Source organism: Trachymyrmex septentrionalis, unplaced genomic scaffold, assembly GCF_001594115.1.
Source record: "Trachymyrmex septentrionalis isolate Tsep2-gDNA-1 unplaced genomic scaffold, Tsep1.0 scaffold5, whole genome shotgun sequence".
NCBI classification, from domain to species: domain Eukaryota; kingdom Metazoa; phylum Arthropoda; class Insecta; order Hymenoptera; family Formicidae; genus Trachymyrmex; species Trachymyrmex septentrionalis.
In genome coordinates, this window is record NW_017305672.1 from 2,415,606 (window position 1) to 2,433,720 (window position 18,115).

The 18,115-nt window shown below is 32.3% G+C and overlaps 1 protein-coding gene across 4 annotated transcripts in view; it reads left to right on the forward strand.

Moving 5' to 3' along the window:
• LOC108751582 (calcium-binding mitochondrial carrier protein Aralar1-like) overlaps positions 1-17,688 on the forward strand; it is a 140,918-nt gene extending 123,230 nt beyond the window's left edge. For all 4 annotated transcript variants that reach the window (XM_018491830.1, XM_018491831.1, XM_018491832.1 and 1 more), the window contains 2 exons: positions 13,107-13,166; positions 17,542-17,688. In XM_018491830.1, the coding sequence (XP_018347332.1) occupies positions 13,107-13,166; positions 17,542-17,688 (207 nt within the window). The remainder of the gene's footprint in view (positions 1-13,106; positions 13,167-17,541) is intronic.
• The last annotated feature ends 427 nt before the right edge of the window (positions 17,689-18,115 follow it).

The following is an 18,115-nucleotide window of genomic DNA, read 5'->3' on the forward strand; positions in this document are numbered from 1 at the left end:
AATAAACTATTTTTTATCTACTCTCTGCCCATTCTTTTTTCAGATATTGTAGTATCCATTCATTTTTAACTCTTTTATATTAACGATTACACCTTAAGATCCCTGATCTTCTTCCATTTTTCTATTCGCTGTAATTCTTTCTCTTGCCCTACTAACCTCTCTTCTTCATCCTCCTTTCCTTTCTTTCTTATTTTTTTATCTTTTCTCTAAAGTAAACTTCCTTCTCTTTTTGCCATCCCGACAACTCTTTCCCTTTTTTTCTTCTCTCTTTCTCCTCCTTTCAACATTTTCTCGCTAGCTCCCTTCCTTTTCCTTTTATTGTTTCGAATCAACTATAATAGTCGACAACTTTCGAATGAACTAATCAAATGTCTAATGAGAGCGAACATTGGGTGTACATGTGTGATAAATTTATTTAATAACTATCGAAATGCAATAATAAACGTTTCAATCCTATTTCAGATCCTTCAAAATATCGCTAATTAACTTAAATTATTAGAGATCTTTAATCATACAAATATATTAACATAATTATGCGAACGTGTATGTATCTTGTGTTTTAGATGTAATAAGATTTTATTGTTCTAGCTTATTTTCATTGTAATTGACGAATCAACTGTGACAAATTACTAAATATCGCATTAGACATATGTAATAAATAATAGCTTAAAAAAAAAATAATTGGATTTACATATCAAAACGTATAGATTATTACGATCCTTTGAAATTGTTTTGTTATCATTATAATTATCCGGTTAATTATAACAAATTATTAAACAGAAAAGATATATATAATGAATACTAAACTGATAAATAATGACTAATAAATTATTAAACTTACATGATACAGGCATAAAGCATGATTGTTCATAAAAAGTCCATTGTGAGCTTACATATGACCAAACGCAAACGAGATCGAGCAATATATATTGTTGACAAAGACAGTAAGGAGAGTGAAGCATCACGTCCTTGTAAATAAGCTATTATAAATAGCATCTAGAGAATCCGTGTCATTTTTGATATTTAAACCAGTGCTCGCAAAGATTTGCACATTGCAGGCCGATTCCGGCGAGCGACCCCCACTACCGCTCGAGGCTCGGCGGCCGAGTCGCCGGGCGCTCACGTGACGCTCTGGCTTAGGAGTGTCTCTGTAGTTTAAACGTCGTTCCTTACGTTATTGAAGAATATTTTTCTTGCAAAATAATTTTTGTTTTTAAAAAAAAATCAAATACTAAATTTTTTAAAACATTTTATCATAATAATTCTTGCCTACTAGAAACTATTTAATAATTGTTATAAATTACATCGAGAAATATCTAGAATAACTAAAATAATTTTGTCATAATAATTCTTGCCTACTAGAAATCATTCAATAATTATTATAAATTTACATCGAAAAGTTTTTACAACAGACTTGCAAAGATTGAAGTCAGGAAATACATAAATTTGGAAATTTGGTGTTTTCCATACGAAATCTTACAAAGTCTCAAATAACAAGGATATCGCAGTAACTATTTTCTTCTATAAGCGAATATAATTTTATCATTTTAAATTCTTGACTAACGATTAATTGTTAACATTCTCTTTAACGTAAGAAACACTGTATGTAACACCGTGTTCTAATTGATATTTCTGTGTTCTTGAATTTGAGTCTTTAAAACTCTACTTGTCTGTCCCACACATGACGTATCACAATCATTGCAATTAATTTTATATACAATATTTGCATAAGACGAAGTAGATAGCTTGTCCTTTTGTATTCGAATAAATTTCTTTAATTTATTTATTCTTTTATATGTCATGCTTATATAAAGAATTTTGTTAATTATGTGTTTGATTTTTTTTGTAATATTATATAAGGTACATAAGGTACCATAAAAACCTTCTTCTTTCTGTTTTATTAGCATTTTTATTCTTATTGTTATTATTATCAACTTTTTCATTCAGCATTTCGAATTTTTTGTTTAGTTTTTTATTAATGATAGCAAAAATTAAATATAATGGATAGCCATTTTTTAGCAAAATGCTGATAATTTTGCCCAGATTTTTTAAAATGAAATTTTGGGTGGGAGAGAAGCAATACTCTGTCAATTAGTCCCAAAATAATGTCTTCCTTCTGTACTATAGGATGTCTCGAATAAAAATTCAAATATCGACCTGAAGACGTAGGTTTCTAATACCAATCATAACACATGGATCAATAAGTCCCGAGACTAACCCAGAAATGGCGCTCGTAGTAAACCAGTAACCACGTCTTTCTAGAGTACTAACCTTTGCTTGAAACGTGTCAAAATTTTAAGTCGATCGGACTAGAAACAGCTGAGTTATCGAGGTTAGAGTAAAGTCGTTTTGTAGTTTGTTTAAAAAATCCTTTTTCACCAAGACAATGCACCCTGCCACAAGTCGATGAAAACAATGGCAAAATTGAACGAATTGGGCTTTGATCTGCTTCCCCACCCCCCATACTCGCCAGATTTAGCCCCCAGTGACTACTGGCTCTTTGCTGATCTTAAAAAAATGCTCCAGGGAAAAAGATTTGGCTCAAATAAGGAGGTCATCGCTGAAACTGAAACTTATTTTGAAGCGAAAGATAAATTTTTTTATAAACATGGTATTGAAATGTATCACCCTAAAAGGTGATTATGTTGATGAATAAAAAAAAATTTTGCAAAAAAAATGTTTTCATTGTTAGTCTCGGGACTTATTGATCCATGTGTTATGTTATCATATTATTTTGTTTAATAAGCGTGACATCCAAAAAGTTAAGAGTCTCCCCTCATCAGAGTAAATTTAATTCGTGAATGATTAGTGAAGGTATTTAACAATTCTTCAATGTTTGATTAATAGCTAATGCAATATCGTCTACATATCTAAAATAAAAAGCAGCAGACACCGATAGCATTGCAAGAGAACGTTTCTAAATCACGCAGGACTATGTCAGCTGCTATGAGGGATAGAGGTGAACCCATTGGTACCCCAAATATCTGTTTGTAAAATTTTTCGTGGAAAAAAGATGGAATATGATTCGGGGTAGTACCAACATTCTTTTGAATGTGTTCATTATTGTATCAAAATTAGTACTAAACTCCATGTTTTTCACTTTTAAGTCCAATTATTTTTTTATTATTATTATTAGTTGATTATTATTTGTTGATTTATTCTTTGGAGTCTATTATTTTATTTTTTTCTCGAATTTCCACGTTCTTAATCCTGCTCTTTCTTTTAATTTATCCCTACCTATTTCTTCTCTTATCACATACCATGTATCTCTTTCTACACCCATCGTAAGTACCTGTCCTATATTCTCTCTATCTCCTCTCTTTTTCCATAGCTCATTACCGTCCATATCAACGTATTAAAAAGCTACATTCTTTTGCCCCATTTCTTTTCAAATCTCCTCTTCTCTATTCCCCTATACATGACCTAGCAATGCTGCCCTTTTCCTCATCCTCTCTTTGATGTGTGCTTCCTATCCTCCGTTCTTTTTTATTGTGTATTCCAAATATTTAAACTCTTTTACTTTTTCTATCATCTTACCCTTCCACCATCACTTTCTCTTTTTCATCCTTCCCCCTTCTACTCTAAACCTCAGAATTTTTGTTTTCTCTCGATTCAATTTTAATTTTTTCTCATCTAAATATTTCTCTAACCTTTTTAACATATTTCTCATATCCTGTTCCTGCTCTGCTAACATCACAGTATCGTCCGCATACACCAATGTATACACCTTTTCTTCTAGTTTCACTCCTCTTCATTTTCCCTTTCTTATATCTTCTTCTATGTCTACTATTGCTATATTAAATAGGTATGAGCTTAATGGACAGCCTTATTCCCCTCGCGGTCCAAAAGAACGGTGGCAGTTTAGAGCCAAAATTTGCCTGTGATAAAAACATATGTAATCGCTCAATTTTGATAGATTTGGACGTGCTGTACTCTAACATGAAATTAAAAATTCTCTCAAGTCCGGGAACTTTGTAAAAATACAATTTTTCTTCTTTGCAGAAGAATTACATTTTCACAAAGAGTTCCCCAGACATTGGAGAATTTTAAGTTTTTGCAGCAAAATATATAATATTTCCCGATGAACAAATAGTAACTGAATAAAAAACCTCTTTTTCTATTATAATGACCTCAAAAACTGCAACTTTTTTGCAATGTAAAGGTTTAATGTTACACGGCGTGTACATACAGTAACATAAACAAAATAAAGATAAATGTCCATATCTACGTGCGTGGGCATGTATGTTTTTGCTTCCCATCATCAGCATTATCTTTATCCAAGATATACCGCGTGGTGGTTGTTGAGATTCGTTGAGGTTAAAAGGTGATTTATTCACATAACTATAGATTACAGAAACATTCCTCGCTTATACATTTATTATACTTATAACGCTACATATCTCACGACACCGGCTTCTCTGCCGAACGCTCTCACACGACTGACTGCTATACTATATGAATATATAGTATAGCTCTATATACTATACTATATGAAGGCTATGAGCGCCCCTATACTAACATGAAGATATCCGTAACATAAATTTACCGCGTAATTCAACACACCTCCTTAAATTTATACTACGGATTTACAAAAGTTTTAACATTGTTCGAAATTTCTCAAAGTTAATTCTTCCCAACGATTTAGTTAATACATCTGCTATATTATTTTCCGATTCAATCTTAATAATATCGATCATTCCTTCCTCAACGCATTCGTGGACAAAGTGATAGTGAACTTCTATGTGTTTTGAGTTTTTAGTAAAGTTTCCAAATTTAGCAATTGCCACTGCTCCTGAGTTATCTTCGTATACATTAATCGGTCTTGCAACGTTGACCTGAAAGTCTTTCAGAAGGTTCTCTATTACTTTAATCTCACTCACAGATTCGGACAATGCCACATATTCAGCATGTGTTGACGACTTGGTAATACTGCCTTGTTTCCTCGTTTTCCAATATATTACATTTCCATACATTCTAATTACGTATCCGGTTGTCGATTTCCGGTCCATCGCATCACCTGCCCAATCCGCATCCACGTAGCAATCGATCATTTTTTTATTTATATTTCTTTGATACGTTAGCTTAAGATCTCTGGTAAAATATAAGTACTTTAAAATCCTTAACGCATATTTAAAGTGTGTCTCATCACAATAGTTTTGAAACCTACTCAAATAATTCACGCTATAGCTTATATCCGGTCTTGTTCCTATACTTATATACAGCAAAGCCCCTATTAGATTTCTAAATTTTATATCATTTTTCTCTGACTGTGCCGGTTCTAGTTTTAGATTTTGTTCCATCGGCGTGTGATAACATTTTGAATCAATAATACCGTATTTCCTCACTAATGATTCTATGTATTCTCTTTGATCTAGGGTTATCTCTTTCTTTTTGCGATTGTGATTTATATTGATGCCTAAATAAGTTCTTACTTCACCTAAGTCTTTCATTTCAAATTTGTTCGACAATTTGCCTTTGATATCTATAAGTTTTCCTTCATTCTTACCACATATTAGTAGATCATCTACAAAAATTATTAGGTAGATTACATCATTTGTCTCGCCTAACACATACAAACAGTAGTCGCTAGTACTTTTCTTAAATCCTAAATCCTGTAAATATTTGTCTAAACATTCATACCATGCTCTTGGACTTTCTCGCAGCCCATACAGTGCTTTATCTAATCTACACACTTTATCGGTTCCGTCCTCATAACCCCTCGGCTGTGTTACATATATTTCAGATTTTAATCTACCATTTAAGAAAGCCGCTTCCACATCCATCTGTAATATCTTTAGTTCAAACTGACAACAATGAGCTAAAAGTAGTTTCAGCGTTTGCATTCGTGCTACCGGAGAGTACACGTTTTCTAGTCCCTCTTCTTGCTGGAATCCTCTGACTACAAGTCTAGCTTTTTTTCTATTGTCTGCTTTAGTCGTATATATCCATTTTACATCTAATACTTTTCTATCTTTAGGCCTATTTACTAGTTTCCAAGTTTTATTTTTCATCAAACACGTCATTTCCTTATCCATTGCCTGTTTCCAATCTAATAAATCCTCGCTCTTTACCGCATCTTCATAACTAATTGGAGTATCCGCGCTAACAAAGTTTACATATATGCAGTTTGTATACACTACTGTTTCGCCATACCTATCCGGCTTCTTCCTTTCTCTGTCTGATCTTCTTAATACCGTTTCTTGTTCGTTACCACATAATGGTTACTGAATTGGATATCTCCTATTGTTTTATTATTCCACCCTCCATTTCTATCATCTCATTCCATTTTAGTCTTTTCCTTCCTACTACTATCTCTGCTTTTATTCTCCCTCTCTTATTATTTTTCTTTGTAAATTGTACTATCTAATTTCAATCCCTATGCAATGAAACAGAAGGAAACTTTTCTTATCCTTTTCCAATTCTTCTCCTCTAATCTATATTCTCTACTAAAAATATTACGTCCCGCTTCTCCGTATCTTTCCAGAACTCTCTATTTTCCATCCCCGCTATATTTCAGAAAGCTATCTTCCAGCTTTCATCATCTCTTTTCACCCACTCCCCTCTTCCTCCCTTCCCTTACATAATTCTCCTTTCCCTTTTCTGCCTCCCCCTTCTCTAACTCTTCCCCCTATATTTACTTTCCCATCTCTCTTTTTCTATCCTTTTCATCTTTTAATACTCCTTCCTCCTCATCCCAATACCACTAATCCTTTTTTCTCTATTTTTATCTTCTTATATTCTATCTATATTCTTTTTCTCTTCTTTTCCTCCTCTTGTGCTATTCTTCTTAATCATTTTATTTTTCTTTCTTCCCACGTTATATCCTCGTTTATCTATATCTTCCACCCTCTTAAATTTTTCTTCTTTAGTAATACTTCCCTCTTTTGATCCTTATTTCTTAATTTCACTATTATCATTCTCTTTCCTTCTGTTTCATTACTACTTTTTTACCTTCTCTACCTTGACTTCTGTCCCTATCTCTTCCATTATTCCTAATACTGTCTCTCTCATTTTCCTTTCACTTTCTCCCAACCCTTTGATTATCACGTTTCTCTTTTTATCTTCTTTTCTCTTACCTCCCATTTTCTTTTTATCACCTCTATTTTTTTTCGATGTAACGATGCACCCCGCGAATGGCATTATTTTCGGCAGTACGCCAGTCTAATGCCACAGCATTTTATGCCATGATGAAGGCACGGCGCGCTTGATATTATTTTTAATCGAATAAACCACAATTCACAGGTGACAGCTCGAAACAGAGACTCGCGTTTGGGCCGAGAAGCTCCGAACGCAGTAATGGGAGATGGCAAGAATTATTAACGCATGCGCATTGAGCAAACGCTGAGCAACCTTAACTGACGTATACATTTCATGGTACTATAAGGCCTCTAATCTAATAAAAACAATGTTAAGAATGTTATAGAGAAAATAGGAAGTTTTTATTAAAGAAACATAGTTTATGAATAATAATAAATTTTGTTTTACAATCATATATGTGTTGTAAAGCGGGACAAAGTGTTAAATTTGAGACTGTCCGTTCTAATTTGGGACAGTTGATCACTAAGATATACAAGAGCCCCAAAAGTATTCCATATTGCTCCATCTGTTCCATCATTGGATCGAGCTGTCGATTTACGCATATGCACAAAGCTTCCTAGAGCAGACGAATTCTTGCCATCTCCCATCACTGTCCGAACGCGACCAAATATCGTTGAGTTTTGGTTCCCGCGAGGTAGCGCCGAAATACTTGTGGGGAGCCCGATAGACGAAGAGAGCCAAGCATCCGCGAGCTCCGACGAAGAAACAGTATTTTACAATATTACAAAAGATATTGTATTTCTCGTGGGAGCGTCTTTTTCCTGACAATCCTTGTACCGACCAGATCCTGTTGTAGCTAATATTCCGATCCTCTTTCTCCTTTCTTCTTCAACAAAACAATAAGGGTGGCGATTTTATTATTTTACTACTATTTTTAAAAGCTTTCAAGCTTTGTTCATCTCTCACTTTCCAATTTCATTTTCTTCTTTTTCTTCTTCCATAATTCTTCCAATCTTGTATTTTCTACTCTTTCTCTATATCTTTTCACCTATTATTGCTCTTTCTCCCCTTCTCCTTACACTTCCATCTTCTCTTTTCCTTTTTCTACCTCTATTCTTGTTCATATTCTTGTTTAATGGTACCCTTTTATCTGTTCTATGCTATATTTCTTTCATCAAATTCAATTTTATATATTCCTAATTTCTACATGTATATATATTCTAATTATCTAATACCACATGCTAATAACTACAAAGCTCTACAGCGACGTTCTACTAATCTAGCAAATTGATTACAATCTACTTTGTATTATACTCTATGTTATTCCTTATGCTCGTTCGGTCAGCTCTCTTTTTTTTAGTGTATGCCTCGATGATTCCTTCTAGTTCTCACAGGGCTCTCTATCGAACTCTTCGTCGTTCTTGCCTGATTTAGTTCTCCCTCTTTTCTGCCTCTTCTCTTCCCGTCAAGAGGGTTTACTATGGCCCTGCCTAACCTCAATTCCCTCTTTCTAATTTCCTTTTTAATTCCTTCTATTTCTTACCTATCTATCTCTTCCTTTTTTCTATCTTTTTAGTTCCACTCCTTTACTCTTTGCGTCTCGAGTTTCTCTCACACTCGCATTCAATCTCTTTATCGCTTTTACTATTAACTCTCGTGAATGCACAACTTCACTACCGGAAACAGAAGCCTTGTTCTGTATACAAGGTATCTATTAAGTAAGGTCGGAGCCGCATTGGGGGTGTAGAATGGATCAAGAGGAACAAAAAATCTTATACCATTTTGTAATTTTCGCAATAGTTAACAAGATATTAATTACTAAAAATGGCCGAATATTGGTCTTCTATAATATAATTTTTTTTTCAAATACTATTAATTTTACAAAAAGCTATAAGAGATAAAAATTATTTATACTTTTCTTATAGAACTCTAAGAATTTTTTCAGAATTTTTTAATACTGCATTTTCTTATTATTATCATGAGAAAATACGGTATTAAAAAATTCTGAAAAAATTCACAGAACTTTATGAGAAGAAAATAAACAATTTTTGTCTCTTACAGTTTTTCTGTAAAGTTGATAATATTTGAGAAAAAAATGATTAAAGATCAATATTCGGCTATTTTTAGTAATTAATATTTTGTTAATTATTGCGAAAATTGCAAAATATAGTATAAAACTTTTTTGCTCCCCTTGACCCATTCTACGCCCCCAATGCGGCTCCGACTTTACTTAACAGACACCCTAATACATTTTCATTAAAAAATTCATGAGACTGAGCTAATTTTAGGACCGGCAAAGGTGAAACTCTTCTTAAAGACATGTTCAAGATATCTAAAAGACATCTTTTAGATTTCTTTACGATATATTATATATTTCCAAGATATCTTTAAGATATCTTTAGGATATCTTTAGGATATCTCTAAATATCTGAAAAATATCTGTTGCATAACATATCTTTTAGGCACCTAAAAGATGTTTTTTCGTAAAAAAAATCAATACATTCAATATCGCAAGACATAGTAAGGTATCTTTTAAAAATCTGAAAGACATCTTTTTGTCCATCTAGGCTACCATTAAACTTACTTTTTAAATTTTATTTTTTATTTTGTACATCGATTTTTAGTTCAAGGTATAAAAATATGTATTATATATTACTTAATTTTAATTTTTATATTTTTAATTTTATATGCCTACTTATTTTTGCTTTAAGAATGTTACACGTTATGAATAACTTTCTTCAGTAAGTAAACGCGTAATGATAAAAAGTTACTTTTCAAAGTAACTTTTTCAAGCTTAGCACAAATTTAGTGTGTACCCAAGTAGCACACAGCGCTTAACAAAGCGTTAACAAAGCACTAAAAAGCGCATATAATCACTTTTTTAGCGCTTTACAAGCGCTGCTGTGCTACTTATGTAGTCAGTTATTGTTACATTCATAAAAAAATTGCAACATTGTTATCAAGTCGTTATTATAAACGACTGTAATGATAAAAGTTACGGCGTTACTTTACTTCCAATCTCTGCTTTTTTTTATATAAACGTACTTTTTATGTTCCTTTTTAATTAGATATTTAGTCAGATGATTTATAAAATAAGAAAATAATCACAGACAGATTTTTAATTATAGAAATTTAAATTTTAGATGGTCTGTTTATCAGTTTTTTAAATATACCAAGTAAGTATTCACTAATAAACTAATTCGTATTTTAAAAAGTCTTAAGAGTTAACTATGAATGTAGATATAAATTATAGTTAGAATTATTTTTTTTTTTCGATAACATTAACTTAATCTTATTCCTTTTCTCAATCTGTAATTATTACTTAACTTGACCTGCGGCATACGATACTTGTTTTTCTGCTGGATTTGCATTGACTACGGTACTAACAATGCCGGTACCACCGCAACTAGTATAGTAGTAAAACGCAAATTTCACGGTTGTTAACTTTCTCGTTACATTGCCAAGGCAATGCGATGACTCTAAATGATCTCCGAAAGATTTTAGCATTCGTTTGTTGATTGTTAAAAAGTTATTAAAATCAATATAGACAATTCAACTTCGATGACTTTGATTTTCATTTACATTATGGAAGTCATGATCTCGAATGACTTTCACAAGGTTTTAGCTACCGCTTGTTGTATGAAATTATTAAATATGCAGTATATTACTCAATTCCGTAGATCTTGACTTTGACATATATTATCACGGTCATGACCCTGAGTGATCTTTAAAGGATTTTGACAGTCGCTTATTGATTGTTATTAGATTGTAATAAGAAATTATTAAAAAGTAAAACTGACAATTCAGCTCCAATAATCTTGATCTTTATATACGTTATGAAGGTCATGATACCAAATCATCTTTGGAAAGGTTTAACAGTCACTCGTCGCACGTTAAAAAGTTATTAAAAATGAAATGGAATTTAACTTCGATGATCTTGACTTTGACATGTATTGTCAAGGTCATGACCTTGAATGACCATCGACAATTTTAGGTCGTTATTTATTAAAAAATTATTAAAAAGTAAAGTAAAAAAATTGAGATTGACTAAAGTCCAAAACGTAATCCATGAGTCGGGCAGACAATATCGATAATATTAATGACAATGACAATAATGTTCCTTAAAATTTTTAACAAAATTTGGAGTTTGTCACAATATCTCTGCTCGTAGGGCACATAGAAAAAAATAAAGGTACTTTCATAATACGATTTGAGTACAAGAGTTATTGATTGAACATACAATTTGATCGGGAAAGCCATTATTGAAATGTAATAATCGAGAACTCGGAAAACTCATCGATCCGCGTAAAGATATGGTAGTGACTTCCGCTACGCTATTAAACGCTACGCGTTCTCTTAATACCAAGCTACTGCCATATCTCTAGATCCATGTGTGTACCGTGAAGGTCACATGATCGGATTTACGCTTCTTCAGGATGCTTGATTAAGAATCCGACGATGCTATATCTCCACGTGATATATCTTGAATAATACAATACTAATACCAGCAATACAAAAATTTTGAAATATAACTAAGGAAGATCTTGATTAAAAAGTTTATAACCAATGTTTCGAAAATGTAAGCTACAAGAATATTTAGTAAAAAATGAGGGAGTTCTATTTAAAAAATTTTAAATTTTTATTTTATATTTTTATTTTACATTTTATTTTAAATTTTTATTTTACATTTTATTTTAAACTTAGAGATTTTGAAAAAATTGACTGAATAAATTGAATAAATTGATCCATCTTGTATATACAGGGTGAGAGACATTTAAAACGGGTCACCTGAATAACTCACTTGTTTTTAACAATAGAAAAAAAGTGCCTAACAAAAGTTGCATGGTTTCAAGAGGGATATGTTTTGGTCATATTGTCTTTCTTTTAATTGGAGGCGCTAGAAAGATATGAAAGTCACCTCCATTTTTTTAAACGGAATTGTATAATTTTTCTTACACAATATATAGTTCCTCTAATTTTTCTGTATGTAAAAGTATTAAAATAGTAATATCAAAAAACCATTAGTTTATAAGATATTTTATACTTTATTCTGTCACATGTTGGCATAAAATATTAAATATTTCGTAAACTATTAATTTTTTCATAATCGTACCTTAATACTTTTATGAACAGAATAATGAGATGAATCGATTGATGGAAAGAAAACACATAGGTGCTTTAAAAAAATATGTATGCAAAATGGATAATTTTTAAACAAGCAACTATGTGTTTTTTATCCACTAATTGATTTAGCTGTATATCGTGTTTAAAATAAAGCGTTACAAATTTTTATCTCGGAGACACGGCATTATTGAGAAAAATTATTCAGATAAAAGTTGTAGGGTTCACAAAGGTCTATTTACTGATTTTGTCAGTTTAATCTTAGATGGCATCATCAAGGTCAGGTTAAGATCACATCGATGTTTTTAAATAGAACAACTGACTTTTCATAATTTAATAGCTGATGTCGAGAGCTTTCCAAAACACTATAAAAAAATATTTTTCAATTAGGTACTTTTTGAGTTATGATGCTCGAACGTTACAGTACCGCCAGCATTAACATTATACAAGGTATCCAATCGACGGTTAAAACCTCTTGAATGTTGTTCAAGATCATGTCCTGAATATTATTTGTTAGCCATTCAAAGCTATTAGAGATTGTATCTCTTATTTTGATTTTTACGTAAAAATGAATTTTTAGTGCAACCTTCTGTATTGTAATCTTTAAGCATCATAACTCGAAAAGTACTCAATAAAAAATAACTTTATTATAATGTTTTGGAAAGCTCTCGACACGTTATTAGATTCTAGAATCAAAAGTAGGGTGTTCTATTTTTTAAAATCGACGTGACTTTGACTTGGCGACGCCACTCAAAGTCAACCTGATAAGATCAGTTAATAGATTTTTTGGTACCTTACAACTTTTGTCTGAACAATTTTCTCAATAATACCCTGTTCCCGAGATAAAAATTTGTAACGCCGGTATATATTTCAAAAATATTTTTTGCGACAATTAGAGAACAATTAATGTTAATATCTTTCATATCATTTTATATATCATGTTACAGGGTTCCTCGGGGTATTTAAAGCGTGCAAATACTGAACGGCTCCATGAAATTTTTAACCAGGTAAATAAGTGCTTGAATATAAATTATTAGGATTATATTCGAACTTTCAGCGATTTTTACAATAACATTTTTAATAATTTAAAATATTTGTCATTGTTTTTTATTAATTGTTAACTAAATATTTCTTCTTTTTCTCTCAATTAATTTATGTGTTATTTCTCTAGGAAAGAATATAGTTCGTTAAGAAAAATTAATCATATTTAATAAATTGTAATTAGTGAAATTTTAGCTTAAATTTTCAACATTTTTATATTGTTATTTTATAACTCAAATTGTCATATAATTTTTTTTATTATATTCTCAGTTTTTGGATTTTTCTTAAAAATATCTACTAGTAGAATTAACTTTTTGTTATTTTTTTAACTATCATAAGGTAGGATCATTAATTTATAAATATGCACAATATACATACATACAGGGTGTCTCAGTAATTCTGTTACAAGGCAATATTTCCGTTACCGTTAATGATACACGAAAATGCCTAAGGAAGAAATTGTTTGATTCGCAGGGACATACATTATGGAGAGAATTATTTCTTTCTCAAGGTCATATTTTGAGAGCCTTCAAGGTCATTGATATTTTTTTAAATAAGACTACATATTTTTATCATTGTAGCGTAATAGCTGAAGTCAAGGCGAATCCAATGGCTTATAATACCATAATCTTCACGTGATCTTGAGTATGAAAAATTCAGAAATTTTAAGGAATAGGTGAGAATAATGAAATAAGTACAATAGAAAGTTTGACATAGGAAAATTTATTGTAATAAGTATTCAAAATTGTTTCCATGGACTTCTAAACATTTGTTAATTTGAGTATTAAACGAACGTCGCGAATATTTGGGGTGTTACAACAGCACAAGCTTGTCGGATTCTTTCTTTTATGTTGTCACGTATCGTAGTAGTTCTTTGTCGAAGAAATTTTTTTTTTGATAAAGCCCCATAGAAAGAAATCTAGGGATTAATATCAGGAAAACGTGGCGGCCAAGGAGTCAGACTTTTTCCTCTCTCTATCCATTTATTTGGATATAAAATATTTAATGCATTGCGAGAAGAACGAGCGTAATGTAGCGTAGCATCATCTTGTTGAAATAATACAATATAACCAGACGTAAGGATAGGAGAACATCTTCTAATAATGACGGAAGTGTATTAAGCAAAAAATTTGTGTACGTATTGCTATTAAGAGTCGTGTCAAAAAAATAGTCCAATTAGATTAGTCACCCAAAATACCACATCATACATTCAACGACCAACGGCGTTGAAACTGCACAGTTTGCATTCATTTAGGATTTACTAGAGACCAGTATATCTATATTGTGTCGTTTCGCAGCTCCAGTGTTATTAAATATAGTTTTATCTAAAAAAAAGTATTTTTGATAGGAATGCATCATCCTGAGTTGATTTTTCTTGTATCCAATTACAAAAATTTACTCTCTGGATAAAATCGTTTCCAGTCATTTCTTGATGTAAAAAGATGTGATATGGGTGTATCCTATTATTACGTAAAATCCTTGAAATAAAAGATTTACCGATATCACTATCTCTACTTAATTGTCTAGTAGACAGGTAGATTTAGTGCAATTGCTGCCAAAACATTCGTAGCATTATTATTATTTGTTGTAGGACATATTTTTTCGTGTTTTGGCAGATAAAAAGAGTTGTGTCATCGAAGACGATCTTCTATATGCTTAAATGCCATGTGCGATTTCGCTGGTCTCTCTGGATCTCTGACTACATAGAGCTCAGCAGCACGTTTGTGGCAATTTTGTTGGCACTCATCTAATACCAGCAACATATCTATGGAATCGTTAATTGCGTCCATTTTTACTCAAAACTTCCTCGATGTGAGTTTCCTCTCTGAAATACCGAACACTAACGATAACTTTATTTATACATATATATACCCTCGAGTAGTAACCTTCATAGTTTAGTATCAAGGACATGTTCATTGACATCAAATTTAAGCATGTTTGTGCCATACCTGCTCCCACATCTTTTTACATCAAGAAATGACTGAAAACAATTTTTTTTACAGAGAGTAAATTTTTATAATTGTATACAAGAAAAATCAACTCAGGATGATGCATTCCTGTCAAAAATATTTTTTTCAAACGAAACTACATTTAATAATATTGGAGCTGTGAATCGACACAATATGCATTACTGGTCTCCAGTAAATGCTAGATGGATGCAAACTGTGCAGTTTCGACACCATTAGTCGTTGAATGTATGGTGTGATATTTTGGGTGACTATCTAATTGAACATTTTTTTGACACGACTCTTAATGGCAATACGTACATACATTTCTTGCTTAATACACTTTCGTCATTATTAGAAGATATTCCCCTATCTTTATGGTTATGTGGTTTCAATAAAACTGTGCAGCGCTATATTACGCACGTTCTTCTCGCAATGCATTAAATATTTTATATCCAAATAAATGGGTAGGAAGAGGAAGTCTGACTACTTGGCCGCCATTCTGATATTAATTCCCTAGATTTCTTTTTATGGGGCTTTATCAAAGATAAAGTTTTTTTGACAAAGTCTAGTATGATACGTTACAAATGTTTAGAAGTCAATGAAAGAAAGAATCCGACAAGCTTATGCTGTAACACCCCAAATATTCGCAGATATGTGACATTCGTTTAATACTCAAATTAACAAATGTTTAGAAGTCATGGAAATAATTTTGAACACTTATTACAATAAATTTTCCTATGTCAAACTTTCTATTGCACTTATTTCATTATTCTCACCCATTCCTCAAAATTTCTGGATTTTTCATACTCAAGGTCACGTGAAGATTATGGTATTATAGACCATTAGATTCATCTTGACCTCAGCTACGTAGGTTGCTGGAAAAGTTTCTGCAAACAATATGAAAAAAATATGTAAAATTCGGTAAATGGCTTTATTGTTTTTCGAAGTATTCGCCTTTAAGATCGATACATTTTTGCATACGCTCGAACTAATTTTCGAAGTATTTTTTCCACTCTAAGACTGTAATCTCAAAAATCAGTGTATGAAATGTTTCAACAGCTGCTTCAGGCGACTCAAATCGCTCACCACGCATCTTATTTTTAATGTTTGGGAACAAAAAGAAGTCATTAGGTGATAAATCAGATGAATACGGACAAAATCATCAATTCACATTATTACTGGATAAAAAAATCAACGGTTTGACGTGCTGTGTGACAGCTGGCGTTGTCATGGTGAAGGATGATGCGACGATTTCGGTTTGTTCTACTCAATTCATTATGACTTCTGGCAAACAAATTGTTGTATACCAATCAGTATTTACAGTCCTTCGATCCTTTAAAGCCACGTTGTCACATGTCCGAAGAAACAAGCATTTGCTTGGCAGCACTTTGTGCAACTTTTGTTAGTTTCGGTTCATTTTGAAATACTCAAACAGTGGATTATTGTTTACTTTCGGGCTCATACGAATAGATCCATGTTTTGTCCCCAGTAACGATGTTGTAGATCAAATTTGATCGACCTCGGTTGAATTTCTTGAGCATTTCTTTGCTCTATTTAACACGAGCCTGTTTTTGAGCTTCGGTTAAATTGTGTGGAATCCAATGACTGCAAAGTTTCCGTACGCTCAAGTGATCATGCAAAATCGTATGTATTACTTTCATGTCAATGCCTAAGGATCTTGAATCTCGCGGTATGTTATATGCCGGTCTCGCGCAATCATTTCACGCACAGCATCAACATTAGTGGTAACAGACGTGGATGGATGACCTTCACGTAATTCATCACTAAGGAAGGTACGTCCACGCTGGAATTCGGCAAACTAATTATAAACAGTCCTATTGGATGGTGCTTCATCCCCAAAAGCCAAATGAAGTCGATCGATGCATTGATTCGGAGTTAGATTACATTTGTAATCGTAAAAAATCATTGCCCGAAAATTTTCACGCGAAATTTCCATTTTCTTACAAAATAAATTCTTTAAAAATACTATACAAACAAAACTAGTTGGCTTGGGTACAAACTGTCAATTGAATTATAGGTTAAAAACGTCTAATTTTACGGATGTGATAGTAGCAGAACATTGGTACCATTGGAAGTATAATTACTAGATTGCAGAAACTTTTCCAGCAGTCTACGTATTATTATACTATTATTACGCTATAATGATAAAAATATGTAGTTTTATTTAAAAAATATCGATTACCTTTTAAAGACTCTCAAAATATGACCTAGCGAAAGAAATAATTCCCACCATAATATGTCCCACCTTTAAAACAAACAATTTCTTCCTTAGGCATTTTTGTGTATTATTAACGGTACTGGAGATATTGCCTTGTAACAAAGTTACTGGGACATCCTGTATAGAAATTTTGCTTTTTTTGTGAAATTACAGTACGCCTCACAGGAGAAGAATGGCGAGAGGTTCATGACTGCTTCTGACTTTGTACGCAGTTATCTTGGCCTTTACACGGATGCCGATTATAATCCCGATTCTGTCAATTTACTTGCTGGTATCGTCGATACTAGCAAAGATGGGTAAGTCGTACATTGACAGCGTATTTAAGAAAGACATCACTATTGTACAATCATGGACACAGAGGTTGTTACACAGAGGTAATGTCTTTATTTCTGTGTGAAGCTGACCCACTTTTTAAAATTTAGAAAAAATATAGTTCTTATTGCCCTTCGAAGAGTTGTAGAATTCTCTATCAATTTTAGAAAGAGTTTTGTCGATTAAAGCGATGAAAACACTAATTTGAAGTAGGGGGATAGCCAACTTCACGATTTGAAGGGTTATATTTAGTTTCTTTATCTTTCACTTAACGTTTTGATATATATAGAACAATCGATAGAATTTTTTGGATGAAGGAAGGGGGGGGGGAGGGTTATCAGACTCAAGAAAATACCGGATTTCCAAAGAAATAAAAAAAAATTTTGTTTTAAGAGTTTCGGCATTCTGTTATGAG